This window comes from Sciurus carolinensis, chromosome 6 (assembly GCF_902686445.1).
Source record: "Sciurus carolinensis chromosome 6, mSciCar1.2, whole genome shotgun sequence".
Lineage (NCBI taxonomy): Eukaryota > Metazoa > Chordata > Mammalia > Rodentia > Sciuridae > Sciurus > Sciurus carolinensis.
This window is the reverse complement of record NC_062218.1, coordinates 29771284-29787209: the sequence shown is the minus strand read 5'-3', so window position 1 is coordinate 29787209 and position 15926 is coordinate 29771284. Positions and strand designations below refer to the sequence as shown.

At 39.8% G+C, this 15926-nt stretch overlaps 1 protein-coding gene across 4 annotated transcripts in view; it reads right to left on the bottom strand.

Annotated features, from left to right (window-relative positions):
- Positions 1-15926, bottom strand: part of Rai14 (retinoic acid induced 14) — a 144514-nt gene that overhangs the window by 33012 nt on the left and 95576 nt on the right. For all 4 annotated transcript variants that reach the window (XM_047556304.1, XM_047556305.1, XM_047556302.1 and 1 more), the window contains one exon: positions 1404-1492. In XM_047556304.1, the coding sequence (XP_047412260.1) occupies positions 1404-1492 (89 nt within the window). The remainder of the gene's footprint in view (positions 1-1403; positions 1493-15926) is intronic.

Below are 15926 nucleotides of genomic sequence, written 5' to 3'. Positions count from 1 at the left end.
TCATTAGAGGTAGGAGTATGTTAGCCAAACTTACTGTGCTGTGTTTATGTGGTGTAACTTTAAAAGTAATGACAATCAATTTCAAAGACAAACAAAATGGGTCTTGATATTAAAGACAGCCTTCACTAGTGCAACATAAATTAGTATTCCCCTCAAGACAGTCACTTAGAAAAACCATTAATCTGCCATTTCTCAAAGTATTTTTGGAACTCTCTGTAGAACTGCTCAGGAAAATCATTCTGTTACTTCAATCTCTCCCTATTTTTGACCAAAAATGGTTTTACCAGTTTGACGTGTCATTTACCTGACATGACTTCAAGTGTTTCTTGGCCTGTTCCAAAAAAACCTATTTTCATAGAATAAAGATCACCAACCACTGAGATTATTTTCTTTTAAATGCCACAGACTTTGAAAACACTTCTGGAACATGACTTTCCTAGGTATGTTATGAGCAATAATAGCATTCTTGCAATACTTGACTGATTCCCCAAGATGATTACTCTGAAGAGACCAATTTTGGCGAAGAAGGTAAAGGACCCATTATACAATAATGAAAAACCTAGATAAAGACTAGGGAATTAAGTTTATTTTGTTTTTCCAGTAAAAACTAACAAAGACCTATTAGAAACCAAAGATTTCCCAATGTAATAGAGAGGTTAAAAATCTTGCCAAAGTTGTTTTGGTCCTTTCTAAGGACCAGCAGGGGTACAATCCCAGGCTGGAGACCCCAGGGGCTCCTTCCCAGAGGAGAAAGCTTATAAAAGACTAGACTACACTACCTCTTCTTTCCATCTGTCTTGTCCATCATTTGTCAAAACTAGCTTCACATCAGAATCATCTGGGGAGCTTAAAAAAAAAAATCCCAATTGACTGGCAACCTCTAGACAATGGAACTGAATCTTAGGAGAGCACAGGTATATATGTCTATGGTTATGTGTACATTGTGTACTCTTTTTCTCTTCTTCCCTCCTCCCTTCCTTCCAAGTCCTAGGTAGATTTGGATGCACTGAAATATAGTAAGGGATGAGGATCTTGGGTACCCTGTCAAAATGAAGTTCATGGCTTTTGTCCACAGAGCTCATCTCAGCTAGTTGATGGAATGTGTTACTAAATCATTCACTCAATTTTCATCTTATTCTGTGATTTATAAAAACAAAAGTAGGGAATATTGCTTGGTCCATATGTTTAATGTTAGGAAATAAAATTAAAAAATGGGAGATAAGAAGCACTCAGTCTCTAGCTGACTAAGCTCACAGCAGATGAAAACAGATGGATGATGAAATCACACCAGAGCCTATCCATCAAAGGTGACTCTAAATTCTGCACAATGAATACATTTATCATCTTTGTAATACCTACTCTCACGCCGGCCTGTGGACTTAAGAGGTCAAAACCCCACATACCAGTGGTGTCTTGGGCAGTCACATCCACGCCGTGGGCAACCATGACCCTGAGGCATTCCACGTGTCCCTTCGCAGCTGCAAGATGAAAACTGCGGAGAGAGGAAAACACATGTGCTAAGGATTTCCACACCTTGCATTCATCTCTAACAAAGCTTTTTGTCTCTTCCTGTATTTTTTTCTCACTTGAGCTCCACAACCACCCACCGAGTGGCTATTATTATCAGCCTCATTTCATATCATTGTATGTTTAATTTTTTAAATGTTGTCCAGGTCAATCTCAAACTCATGGGCTCAAATTGATCCTCCTGCTCAGCCTTCTGAGAAGCTGGAACAATAGGTGAGCACCACCAACTTAACCTTGTTTTAAAGATGAGGACACAGAGTCTCACTATGGTCTGATAATTTGCTCATTGACCCCTTTCTTTTGTTTTGTTTTAATTTTTGGTGCTGGGAACTGAACCCTGGCTCTCCTGCATGCTCAGCACACACTCTACCACTGAGCTACATCCCACCTCCTTTCTGACATCTTCTATTAATGATGGAGCAGTACCCTGATCTTACTTCTTTCAACCCAAAGTTCAGGCTTGAAAAAGTAAGATTTAACCACATATTTATCTCTTTATGAATCAATAGAGAGCCTCAACTAGACTGAGTGTATAATTAAGTCTTTATTATCTTTTTTCTGTTGTCCAGTGCTTTCACCAATGCCATCATTTCTTCTTCTTTTTTTTTCTTTTTTTGGCACTGGAGATTGAACCCAGGGGTACTTAACCACTGAGCCACATTTCCAGCCCTTTTTATTTTTTACTTTGAAACAGGGTTTCACTAAGTTGCTTAAGGCCTCGATAAGTTGCTGGGGCTGGTTTTGAACTTGTGATCCTCCTGCCTCAGCCTCCCGAGCCACTGGGATTACAAGTGTGTGCCACTGTGCCTGGCACAACACCATCATTTCAACATAATGTCCTCCATAAAGAGGGACCTGTCTAAGTCACAGAGGTCAAAGTTCTTGAACAGTGATGCTTGGACAATGCATGCAACGCTGTTTTCGATGAACGACAGTTGCGTGCGACATCTGTTATGTGCCTACACCTCCTTCACACTTCTAGACGTATGCCTTTTCCTCCCCATGACGGTGTTTCAAGGGGAGCCCTATCACTGTCTATCTCAGATGGAAGCCCACAAGAAGCTCCAGAACTCAGTGACGTGGAGTCAAACCATGCTCTACATCTTTAGTTGGACCATTAAAAGGAGGTATCACATGTAAATGCCACACCAACGATCCCAGGGTGAAGGGCACTTCTGCAGGTAGAAGGAAGCAGAGTCCATCACCAGGCAGTCAGGCCCAGAGGTTGAGATGGCCACAGGTTTCAAGACCATCTCCACCATAGAGACCTTCCTGCCCCTCTCTGTTTCCTTCCTGTAGAGAGAGGTTAACAAGCCTCCAGTTCTCCTCCTACTTGGCTATACTTCTCAGTCAATGCCCAGAAATCTTTTCTGCCAGGGTAGGATCTGTCACCAGAGCCCAGAGTCATACACAGCTTGCAAATCCAAGAACTTAATATTTGAAACCAAGTGGGTCTGACTCCAGCCTTCTGTCCTTTGTAGGAAGGTTGAGTGAAGGGCACAAATAATCAAATGGGAACACTTCAAGTTTGGTTGTAAATCAAGCATAACATAATTAACTGTAAAAAAAAATTTTTAACTGTAAAAAATAGTTTAAAAAAATTAACTGTGCACTTTGGGGAAATCAGATCCACCTCTCTGTGCTTATATTTCCTCCATTGTAAAGTGGAAGGACTAAGTCAAATGATTTCTAAGGATCCTCTGGTGCTAATGTTTTACTTTTTAGTCTGCTTCTGATCACACCTACTGTTTTTGTGTTTGTGAAGCAATCTGTGCATAATGTCTCTTTACAATCAAAATTCACTTTGTAGGTGATTCCACATAAAGTAAAGTGTTGATTACATGGAGTGATTTGGGAATGTGGTGACTTGTTTAAATGGAATTCCTATTTAAACACAGCTTAACCAAAAGAACACCCCTAAATGGCAGGACAAAATACCCCTGTTTTTACCACTTTGGGGGAAGGCTTAATTTTGTAATAGCTTACCTTTAAATGATAAATCTTTTATTTTAACTAATCTTTGTAGAAGGTTTCTAAAACTTCCCCAGCCTTGTAACAGTATACATAACATAATGAATTGCTCTTGAGGAAATTAAGTCATCACCAAAAGACTCAGTTTTCAGTACCTTGAACTCTGCTTTCAGGGAGGTGCTAACACAAAGCCCCCAAAGTACTAAGCCCTAAAGTTGATTAATATTGCCTCCTTTTCTACATTTGTATATTTGCTTTTAAGATGTTACCCTTGCTATCTCCTTTGACCACAGAGAACTAAATCAAAAGTCTCAACAACAGGGTAGCCATAGACTACTCTGACGGTGGACACACTGGGAAAGCGATTAGTGTACATAGGTGCACATACACACCACCTTTTTTTTTTTTTTTTGGTACCAGGGATTGAACCCAGGGGCACTGAACTACTCACTGAGCAACATCCCCAGTCTTTTAAAAATATATATTTTATTTAGAGACAGGGTCTCACTGAGTTGCTTAGGGCCTTGCCGAGTTGCTGAGGCTGGCTTTGGACTCGAAATTCTCCTGCCTCTACTTCCCAAGGTGTGTGTCACCACTCCTGGCTCCACCTAACCTTTGATTAAAGTATGACATAAATAAAGAAAACCGTTCATAGCATACAATTCGGTAAATTCACAACTGGATGCACTCTCACCTTCAATACATCAAGCAAGAGAACATGGTCAGCGAGCTTGAAGTTTCCCTTCCAGGCCTCTGAAGCTCTGCATGGTCCCTTCTAGTTCCCACCAACCTCACAGGGGATATGTACATTTTTTTCTATTCTGAAGTTTCTTAGATTGCCTCTGAATCATAGACAATATTTATAGGTGGTTCAAATTCTAGACATATCTGACAAACAGCATGACTATAGGCCACTACTATAGTAGTAAATGTAGTAGTCTGTTGAACATAACTGAACTGCAGGGATTCAAGGTCAGTACTCGGAAGGCCAAACATCAATATAGACACAAGAAGTGTTAGGATGCTGGAATCAATTTCCAATCCCATATCAGAACTTAGACATTGCTTTTGAAAGGAAAACCTCTGGTGTCAATCAAAATTGACCACTTTGTGGCTGTAACACATCTTTTGTTTTATTTTTTTTACAGACTGCATTTTGATTCATTGTATACAAATGGGGTACATCATTTCATTTCTATGGTTGTGCATGATGCAGATTCATACCATTCGTGTAATCATACATGTACATAGGGTAATGATGTCTGTCTCATTACACCACTTTTCATACCCCCCATTTCCTCTACGTAATCTAAAGTTCCTCCATTCTTCTCTCACCCTCCTCCCCACCTCCCTCATTATATATTATCATCCATTTATCAGGGAAAACATTCAGCCTTTGGTTTTTTGGGATTGGCTTATTTCACTTAGCACGATATTCTCCAATTCCATCCATCTATCTGCAAATGCCATAATGTCATTCTTCTTTATGGCTGAATGAAACTCCACTGTGTATACATACCACAGTTTCTTTATCCATTCATCTGTTGAAGGGCATCTAGGTTGGTTCCACAATCTAGCTATTGTGAATTGAGCTGCTATAAACATTGATGTGACTGTTTTACTGTAGTATGTTAATTTTAAGTCCTGTGGGTATAAACTGAGGAGTGAGATAACTGGGTCAAAAGGTGGGTCAATTCCAAGTTTTCTGAGGATCACCACACTGCTTTCCAGAGTGGCTCCACCAATTTGCAATTCCACCAGCAATGTGAATGTGTAACACATCGTTTGATGGATCTAATTAAGTAAAGGTTTCACTGAATATGCTTTAACAAAAATGGGGGGGGGTTGTTTTCTTCTGCCTCTCCAATTAAGAGTTTAGATCAGGGAGTGACCTTTTTCTCTATTCTCCAACCATTTTTCTGCTAAGAATGATAGTCATTCCCAATTTATGATTTTCTCATATTTTACCAAATATGAGATTTTCCCATATTTTACCAAAAGCTTCAGTACTTACTGTCCTTAATAAAGTACAAATATAAGTAATTAGAAACAGTTCATTATAAGGACAAATATTTGGGCTTGTAACTTTATATCACACCTATCCAACAATCATCACATTTTCAGATAGCTAAGTCATTCATGTGAGTCAACTAAACATTTTTTTTTTTTTGGGGGGTATTTCTCCAAGAAGATTCTAATTTCCAGGTGTTTGTTGTGTTCTGCTGTTACACAGAAGCTTCTAGTCTACTTTCTAAGACACAGGAGCATAGGGATAAGGCTGCAAAGCAGGAAAGGCAGATTAACCATCATTTTAGTTTCTGATTCACTTTTCCAGAGGGACACGGAGCTCTAATCTGTACATTATCCTTCCTTCTCACTGAGCATGCAATTCTAGCAAATAGAAGCAAACCCACAGAACACAATATAAGTCTTCTGGTGGGGGAGAGTCCCCGGTGCTGTGCCTTCTCTTTGTCCCTCTAGATCTGTCCTCTACCCTTAACCCTGGGCCCAAGATCCAGGAGACAATCCTCCAGAGCACTGAAGCCAATGGGCTATCATGTCCTTTGGCTTCTGGTTGAGTTTGACCAATGGTACTTATGAGAGTCAGGATATGAGGAAAGAATTCAGAGCATGATCTTTCCCACTCCCTCCCCTCCAGGTCACACATTGGCAGCAGTCATCTTTCCTCTATGAAGGACACAGTTCTGGTTCTCCCAAAGCTACAACCATGGCTCTCCCTGGGTTTGGGTATTTGCTCTCTCTCCTCATCCCTCTGGGTCAAGATAGAAAAGATTCCCACTATTACCAGCCCAGGGCTGCATTCCCAACCTTGTTGGTTTCCCTTAACTTGGCAACACATTTGTAAATAGTTCCTTTCTTAAACTCTCCTCAGTCACCCTTTTGACAACGCTACCTATTCCCTAGAGGATACTGAATCATGCCAGGCTTGGATATTTTGTGTGTGATCATCCACAGGATGAACCATAAGTTCTAGTGGATACTGTTTAATTATATATCTGTAAGGTAAATTCAGGCTTGAAAGAATCTGTATTACCACATATCATTAGATTATAAAGATATTTGAGCACTTTGGTTAAAATGCTTTAAAGGGAAAATATGCTGTATAACTATAATTACACAGAATATGGTGATTTCAAAATAGTTTTCTGATAGGGTCTTAGTTTTCTAATAAGACAGAGAATAGTTTGAAGGGTTCAAGACTGAACCCCTCCAAGATTAAGAAAAACAACTCCCTTAACCAATAGAGAGCTAGTAGACAGCCTAGCACAACTTGTAGGCAAAGAAAGAAAGAGAAAGAAAGAAAGAAAGAAAGAAAGAAAGAAAGAAAGAAAGAAAGAAAGAAAAAAAGAAAGAAAGAAAGAAAGAAAGAAAAGCTAAAATTAAGATTAAAATTAAGATTTTTGTACTGTGGATTTAGTTTTAAAAGGATACATCCACAACAATATATAATGGCATGCATGCGTGCTCACACACACACATACACAAACAACTATAACAAAAGCAAAATTAAAAAGCAAACAAACTAAACCCACACATATCTTTACAACCCAACCATGCCTGTAATTTGTAAGACATAATCAAGACACTCAGAAAACAAAATTGTAACAGCTCCTAAACACTCCCATATGCTGAGGTTTCCGTTCCCTCTCCTTGATGTGGACTCTAGTGGACTTCCTTAATTTTATTAGAATCCTGATACTATTCATTAAAGTACATGCTGTGGTTTGAAACTGGGAAAGTCTTGTGAGTTCTGTGAGCATATCCTGTGGAATAACAAAGACTCTTTGGTGATCAATTACAAGTAAAAATGAAAATTCACTAAAATTTTCTATACTATTTAGTATATATATATTTATATATATGTATATGTATATATCCACACTCATATATGTATATATATAATTTATAGTTACTTTGATATAGATTGATCACTCTAACACCTATTACCTACCTAAAAGGATAATAATCTAATATTCTGTCTAATAATATGTCATTGCCATTGTTTTTTACTCATAAAAATCACTTTACTATCTAACTTGTAATATGGTTTTTATAAACTGCATGAGCTTGCTAAATCAGTTGCCACATAAAAGAAAACCAAAATGGTTTGTGTGCTGGTACAGCTTTGGCTTATTTTTATGAAATATGTACAGATGCAGAAAATTAAGGCACATATTAGACACTGAAGTGACTTTGGTAACAAACCCCTAACAACCTATCACCTTTATGTTACGGTAGTACTTATATGTTCAGTCTAGATATATATGTAAATAATCAACTATCCACAAAAAGAGCTGAGTCATTTTGTTTATTTCCCTGGGAGAGAAAACTCTGGAAGAGAAGGGCCCTGCCTTCTTTCCCTCATTCCCCAAGCTGGAAGAAGCTATTCATAAGGAGTGGGATAAATACCACTGTACAGAAGGGCAAGGTGGGAAAATACATTGCTATTATTTTTGTTTATCTAAATTGGTTATCTAGTCATCTTAAAGTTTTAACTTTAGGGTATCAAGTCCTCATTATATCTACTGTCCATGACTTTGCAAAATTAAAGCTTTGAATAAACTTTAACATTATTAAAGCTTAGCACAGGACAAAAATATGCAGTCAGATGAGAAAGAATAACAAGAAGTGTGATATTAGGTAGGTAAAACATCATCCTTAAGGGCTCAAACTAAATGAGCTTCAACGTTCATTTTGCCACTTGGTAAGTATAATCTTGGGTAGGAGTTCTCTGTATCCCAGTTTCCACATCTGTAAAATGGACTGTGAAGAATAAATGAATTGTATGTAAAAGTATTTAGCAAAGGCCACCAATTATTGTAGACTCACCCACATAATAAAAAGCAGACTCTGTGACATGTTGCTTAATGAAAGGAATTATTTCAACATTCAGAAAAGTCAGGTTAGCAGAAATTAAGTCAGAAGCATCATGACTTAAAAAACGAAGGGCCAGAGAGGTGGGAGATAAAACCTATATATCTTTTCAGTGAGTGGAAACTTGGAAACAAATTGTAGACAGTCATGCACTACAAAAGCCACCCAAGACCAGCCTCATCTAAGGCTCACACTTGAGCTGCTTACATTCTGGCACCTTCTACGGAAGTGATAATCCTCAGCGCAGGGTTTGGCAGCAGCAAGCCATTAACATTTAGCCTCTGAATGTGAACCAGAGGCAGAGCCAACTTTTAGTAAGATATTCAAGTAGAAAGTTGGGCTTCATTGGATAGAAAAACACTACCTGTCCGTGACACAACCTGGATTTGTCGATGACAGAATACAGATTTCCTTCCTTATGCAGTGACTGACAAATGTAGGCACCCTCAGTAGAGGAAGGCCAGGAGGCTGGCATGCTGGGGCTAGCACCAATCTGAATGGCAGGCAGAGGGGCTGTGGGTTACTGCAGGCTTACAGAGCAGATGGTACCCCAGGTCAGCACCTAATTAAGAGCATGGCCTATGTCCTGGATAATTGGCTGAAAGAATGAACCTCAACATAAAGACGGTTAGTAGATTGGACTGAAATGAGCAGGGTTGGGGTGGGGGGTGAAACAGAGGTTGATTAATGCCCCCCACACACACCCTTAGGAGAGTATTCTTGACAATGTTAATTGGGCACTGGAGCTAACTCAAGTGTGGAATGGTTTTGATATTTCTATAGCTGTCTATTTTTATACACTGTTACTACTATAGCTAAATATATTCATTTACACATCTACTAGGATCCTAGGGTATCCATGTGTCAAATTAAGCACTGAGAAATAACCCGGGAATAAAATAAAGTCCCTTTGTTTATGGAGCTTGGCTTTTAGAAGGAACACTAAAGATAAACCAGTGGTCTCAAAACATGCACATACACACATACACACCAGGACATTTGGCAACATCGGGGGACATTTTTTTGCTATTGCCAGGGAGCAACAGAGGCCAGAGATACTGCTGGGCATCCTACAAAAAGGATAAGACTATTCCCCATAACAAGGGATTATCTATCCAGTCCAAATATCCTAGTGCCCAGGTTGTGAAATCCTGTGATAAACCATTAAAAGCTACATATAACGCTGAAAAATCGTTCTATTAAAACAAATTAGAGAGTAAAGAAGAAAAGTGAACATATTTTTATCTTTTTATTGAGATATAATTCAACTACCATAACATTCACCATTTTAAAATGTACCATTCGGTTGTTTTATTGTATTCACAAGGTTGTGCAACCAACTTCTCAACGTAATTACAGAGTATTTTCATCACCCTAAAAAGAAAAAAAACCCCTGCATCCATCCCATTTCTTGGTCCATTTTGTCCCTGTAAATCACTAACCCACTTTCTGCCTCCACTAATTAGCCTCTTCTGGACATTTCCTGAAGATGGTCCCCTGTGTCCGGCTTCTTTCATTGGCATGTTTTCCAGGTTCCCTCATGCTATGGTGTCAATACTGCACTTCTTCCTTCACAATGTTCTACTTCAGGAGTATTCCACATTTTGTTCATCCATTCGTTACAAGATGGACATCTGGACTTTTTCCTACTTGGGGTTATTATTATTGCTGCTAAAACATTTGTGTACAGTGTTTGTGTGGAATGTATTTTCATTTCTAGTAGTTGTATGCCAAGGAGTGGAACTGCAGAGTCATATGCTAAACATTTAATTTTCTAGGAACTGCTAAACTCTTTTCTAAAGCTACTGCACCAATTTATATCTCTATCAACAATGTAGGAGGGGATCCAATTTCTCCACATCCTAGCCAAGATGTTTTATGTCTAGTAAATTTTAATTTAAGAAATGAGAATTTTAATTACAACTTAAAAAGTCCAGAGGCAAAACATTTAAGTCTTTCTTAACAAGCCCTTTGAAGCAGTTAGTGCAACTAATTATCAGCTGAAATTTCCTGTTAAAAAGGAATATAAAAGAGTGAATGCAAAACAAATTAGGAACATCCTTTGGCTTTGTCTCTACATAAGCTTTTACTTCTAATTAAAAAGTGTGGCCTTTCCTTTTAAAGATAAGAAATGTCATTCAAAGGCTCATATAACAATATATTTTATGAGAGATTTTTTTTACCTGTTTATTTCTTTATTTAGAGGGGTTAAGAATTCAGCAGAGGCAGGCAAACTATATTTTATCCACCCCTCTGACCCCAGGCCCAGCGACAAGGACACTGGTCACTATTGAGGGATGTCCATGGTGGATTCCCAAATTCTGAGGCAGCTACAGTGACAGACTTCAGTAGCCTGTCTTGGCTACTCAGCTGCATGGGGGCTGGGGATGTGGCTCCGTGGTTAAGTGCCCATGGGTTCAAATGCCCAGGTATCCCCCACCAAAACATGAGCTTTTGGGGCCCTGCCTCACATCTACTGAATGACAGAAGCTGCTGGTACAAGGTCCCCAGCTGACCTGGTGTGCCCACTCAAGTATGAGAGGCACTGTTCTTCACATTAAAAGCCTCACACCATCACTCTTGCCAAGCACCCACTGTTTCATGGTCTTTTGAAAACGTAATCCCCTTAGCCTTAAAAACAATTTCATAGACATGTTCCACCAAAAAAGGCAGCCCCACTGGGTCATGTTTCATTCTAATATGGGATGTGTAGCTCTGCTTCTAAGACTCAGCCAGGGCCCTTCAACAGAGATGTAATGAAATAACAATAACAAATAAGCAGCCCAAAGATTTATATAAAATTACTTTGATCCTTTGATGCTTATTGATATTTGGAATGTTGCTGCTTCTGTCACTTGAAAAGATCCCAAGTTTTCAGTGCTTGGGAGTTTGTTGCTCCCTCACATTCTCCCTCTCTCTCTCATTCCCACTAGCCACACCCGCCCCAAGAGAAAGTCAACTCACTGATGACCCTAGCCTCAAAGAGCAGCCAGAGGGCAGGCAGGCTGAGTGTAGGCTGGAGGACGCGGAGCAGGGGCTAGGAGAGGGGCTAGCGTGTAAGAGGCTGGGGGCTCTGTGGGAGGACCAGGCAGCACAGCTATTGGCTGCTTTGTTGCTTCTTGATGGTGGCTGTGAGAGCCCCAGTTCCCTCCTTCTAAACCATGTTTAAGGCAGTTAGATGACAGCAACGTCATCAATCTCAGAATCTAGTCTATCGAAATACTGTGCACCAAGAGTGTCTTATCCTCATTGCAGGCTTTCAGGAGTTAGAATAAACTCTTGTGGTTCCCACTTTACAGAGGAGCAAACAGGCACAGAGTTTACCAACTTGCCAAAAGTTCCAGAATGAACAAGGAGTTTGTACTCTAAATGTATTTCTCAGTAACATAGTTCTGAATGTCTTAAATATCATCTGAAAAACTCCTAAAAAAAAAAAGTGGCAACCAAGTCCTAACTCAGGCATTATGGCGCACAGCTGGCCCATCACCACTATGCTGATAAGTAGCATTGTTTGTCAATCACCCTGCAAACTGAAATGCTATGGATTATAACTTACTGTCTGGACCTTCAACAAAGTTCAAACTAAAAAACTGGGAGTATTTGGCAAAAAACAAACATGGGCTTCTCACTGGGGCCGATTAGTATTGCCCGGGATCAAAAAAAAAAAAAAAAAAAAAAAGGACAGGAATGTAATCCCAGCACTGAAGCAAACAGAGCCAGCAATGGAGGTTTCGTTTCCTTAAAAAAGAAAAAAAAAAAAAAAAAATTCAGCAAAGTTGTGCAAAACTTCCCGAAATAAATACCTTAGGACAAGGCTGGGATATTTCCCAAGGCTCTTCACCAGAAGGGGACTTGAGCTGCTGCTATCCAAAAGCCCATGAGTTATGGCCTGGAAAGTTCTTTCAATTTTCCAGAGTAATAATAAACACAATTCTTCTGGTTTCTGATTGCCAGCTGAAATATATATTGGAAGGAAATACACATTCTCAAGGCTACTTTTAGAAGACTTGATTTTCCAGGCATATTCATTCACAGAAAATTTCACCCAAACCCAACACTCTTGTTGCTTTCATCACCTAGACTCCAGGTCCACAGAGGTCTGGACCACAATAAGGTCTTTAAAACCTTCCCCACTGTCTCTGCAACCAATTTCTAGTCCCCAAGTCAAGCAAACAACCAACACTCACACAAAGAGCTGATCATACACCAGATCCTACCAGAGATATCCACATGCCAGAATTCCAGAGTGTTAGAAGTTTCCAGAATAACTGGTCCCGCATCTTTATTTCATAGAGACACAGAGGCTCAGAGAAGTTAGGAAATATATCAAAGAGCAGGACTTAATTACTGACCTAACTCAGACAGCAACTTCTCTCTAATATACTCATATCTTTCTTCTTTCCTTTAAAAAAAAAAAAAAAAAAAAAATCCCTTTCCAAAAATGGAGTCACCATACTCAGTAAGAAAATCAGAAGTAGTAGTCCTTTGAGAGCCTCACCATTTCAGTTCTGCAACAGATGCCTCACATTCTGACCACCTAACGTTGCTTCTATTTTTATTGTATTCCTTCATAAGATGTTTTTCTGTATATTTCAATCTACTTGGAGGCAGAGTCAGGAAGTATTTATGATTAAGATTAGCCATACTCTTCAAGGCTCTGCATGAGGGGCCTTGGCTGCCTCCTCCACCTCACCTTCCAGAAGTCTCCCTGCTCACGGGGCTCCAGCCCACTGGCTCCTTGTGGTTTCCTGAGTCCATCAGACACCCTCTCTCCTCAGGGTCTTTGCTCTGCTGTTCCCTCCACCAGGAGAGCCATTCCTCCAGAAAAGTGCTTGGCATTGTGCCCACTCCATTCAGAAATCTGCTCACTGAGCCCTTCCTTCCTGAAGCTTAATCACAGTGGCCCCTGCCCTCCTCATTTTCTTCAGCATATCTATCTTTACAAGGTATGCCTTGTTTATTGTCTGTCAGCTCCATTAAGATGTGTGTTCCATTATGCTGATATTTGACCTTGCTTCTTTCAACTTTCCTATCAGGCAGAAGTAATTTTTAGCTTTGTGGGGGTCCAGGGGTTGTGTTTTTAGGTGATGCAGATCTTTAGCTTTGAATTTGCTTTTTTCATTCTAAAGTTTTTGAGTTCCTCAAGTCAAGGCATGGCCATAAACTGTCATAACTGTAAATTTTTCTCAGGTTGCCATGCACATGCTTGAGAGACAAATTATGTCCTTTAGCCAAGTTCAGTGTTGCTTCCCATCACAGGTCTACAGTGGGTTCCCCAAGCATGTGCCCAGGACCAGCAGTGTCAGCATCACCTGGGAACCTGTTAGAAATGCAAATCCTCAGGATCCTGCTCAGATTCCAGGGGTGGAGTCCAGCAAGACCCCACGTGATTCTAAAGCACATTCAATTTAATTTAGGATCACTGGCAAAGCAGGAAGACATGAACTACAACTCTAGTAGTTTCTGGTTTTGCTCTCAAGGCTACTATCCTCGAGCCATTTTATACCAAGAGCTGTATGTATCATGTATCACTCACTGGAGAGGAGATGCTGAAGAATGAAAAACTAAAAAGAGGAAATTTTACAAGAATATTGTCTTCCAGTAAAGTCATTCAAATTCAGCTCACTCAACTAGTCTGTATATCAAAAAAAAAAAAAAAAAAAAAAAAAAAAAAAATTTTTTTGTTTTTTTTAGCTCTAAAAGTCTATGGTTCCAGCTCAACCCACCAATTGTTTTATGGCACGTCTTTGTTGCACATCTGAATTCTAGGTCACTGAGCTCAATGAGGCTGGGTTCACATGGAATATTTCAGTTGGGACAATCCTAACAATAGGGTTAAAAGGTCTGGAGTCCCATTTCAGATTATAATCTGAGGGTAAGGAAGGCAGTCCTGTCTAATAGCTTCTAATTATAAAAGCCCTGTAAAACTAAATTCCACTCTGCTGGTGGGTATTAACCCCTCTGACCCATGAAGAAATCCCTCCAGCCAAAAGTACCACTGCAGACAAGCTTTCAGCAATTTCCAAGGCAACTGTAACAGCAACCTGGATCACTGCTTCTAGCAGAAACTATGTAGCAGACAGGTTGAGAAAAGGAAATATTTGCTGCCTTTCCCTGCTAAATGGGCATAGTAAGTGAGACTGATACAAAAACCAAAGGCTATAAAAATAACATTACTGTCCTTTAAGTGCCCAGGATGTGCTAATGAATAGCATCGGCAGTGATACTTCTAGGGACAGGCTTTTCTGAGGACAGGACAATGGAGACACTGAGTTGAAAGATCACATACTCAAGAGCTAAGAAATCCCACAACACTTACCTTAAACATTAGCTCTTTTTCTTCAGGACTGTCTGATTTCATAAATGTGGCCTGGGAATAGTACTTGGGCATTATAAGATTTCCATTAGGACAAATGATTTGTATATTATAGAACTGATACACCCCCCAAACTCCAGCCCTAAAAGTTAAAACAAATGATTTGTATTAATTCCTGAACCTTTCCAAGTCGCACATTCCTCTTCATAAATTTATCCCAGGGTGATTGAGAACATCCCATGAGAAATACCTGAGAGAAACTGACAGGGTCTTTTTAAAGGAATGAACAAATGAACTATTTGCCGAATTGATAACACAGGTGAAGGCCCCTGGTTCCGTATAATAACAATTCCTTTCTTACTAATTAGGAAAGTTTGGGCTCTAACTCTGGTAACAGAGGTAAACACATAGGTAACTGAGACTCACAGATTCCAGGTGATTTGGGAATGGCAGTTGCTTTCCACTTTGGAAATTAGCAAAGACTTCATGAAAGAGGTGGGAAAACTGATCACTGGAAGATACACAAAACTCCATGGGATGGGCATTTAGGGAAGGCAGGAATGGAGATGAGAAAGCAGAAGCCTGTGAAAAACAGGCGTGTGCTGGTGATCCTATATGCCTGGACCCGTGAACTGTCTGGCTGCTGCTCAGCGTGAGAACCTCCTGCTCCAGCATGCCCTCTTGTGCGATGACTGAGGGCAGGTCACTGCCTGTGTGCTCCAAGATCCACCCCATCCTCCCCTGCTCTGCTCTGTATAACAGTGAACCATATTTCCCAGGCTCCCCTGACCTCTGCATTGGGGGCAGGTCCAGCCGGTGCCTTCCACTGCCAGATGACCCAGGCAAGGGGCAAAGCCAGAGAGTTTTGGTCCTGGGCAATAATTACCCATCTGAGTGTTTAAAATCCTTCATGTTCACTATACTTAATTCAACTTTGAAAATATTGAGACATTTTAAAATGAAAAATCTTGGGATTCTACCAATATTTTCATCAGTATTATTTCTAATTTGCAAATCTATTCTCACCAATTTTCACCTCTATTTTGGTTACATACCTTTTTTTTACTGCGTGCAACAAAATGTTTTGCTTAACATACAACACTGTTTCCCTTTTAAACTTCAGGAATTATGTTACTTTTACATATTTAAGACAACATTAGATTTTCATTTAAATTTTATTTTGTGCACAAGCATTACATGCACATCTACACACGTG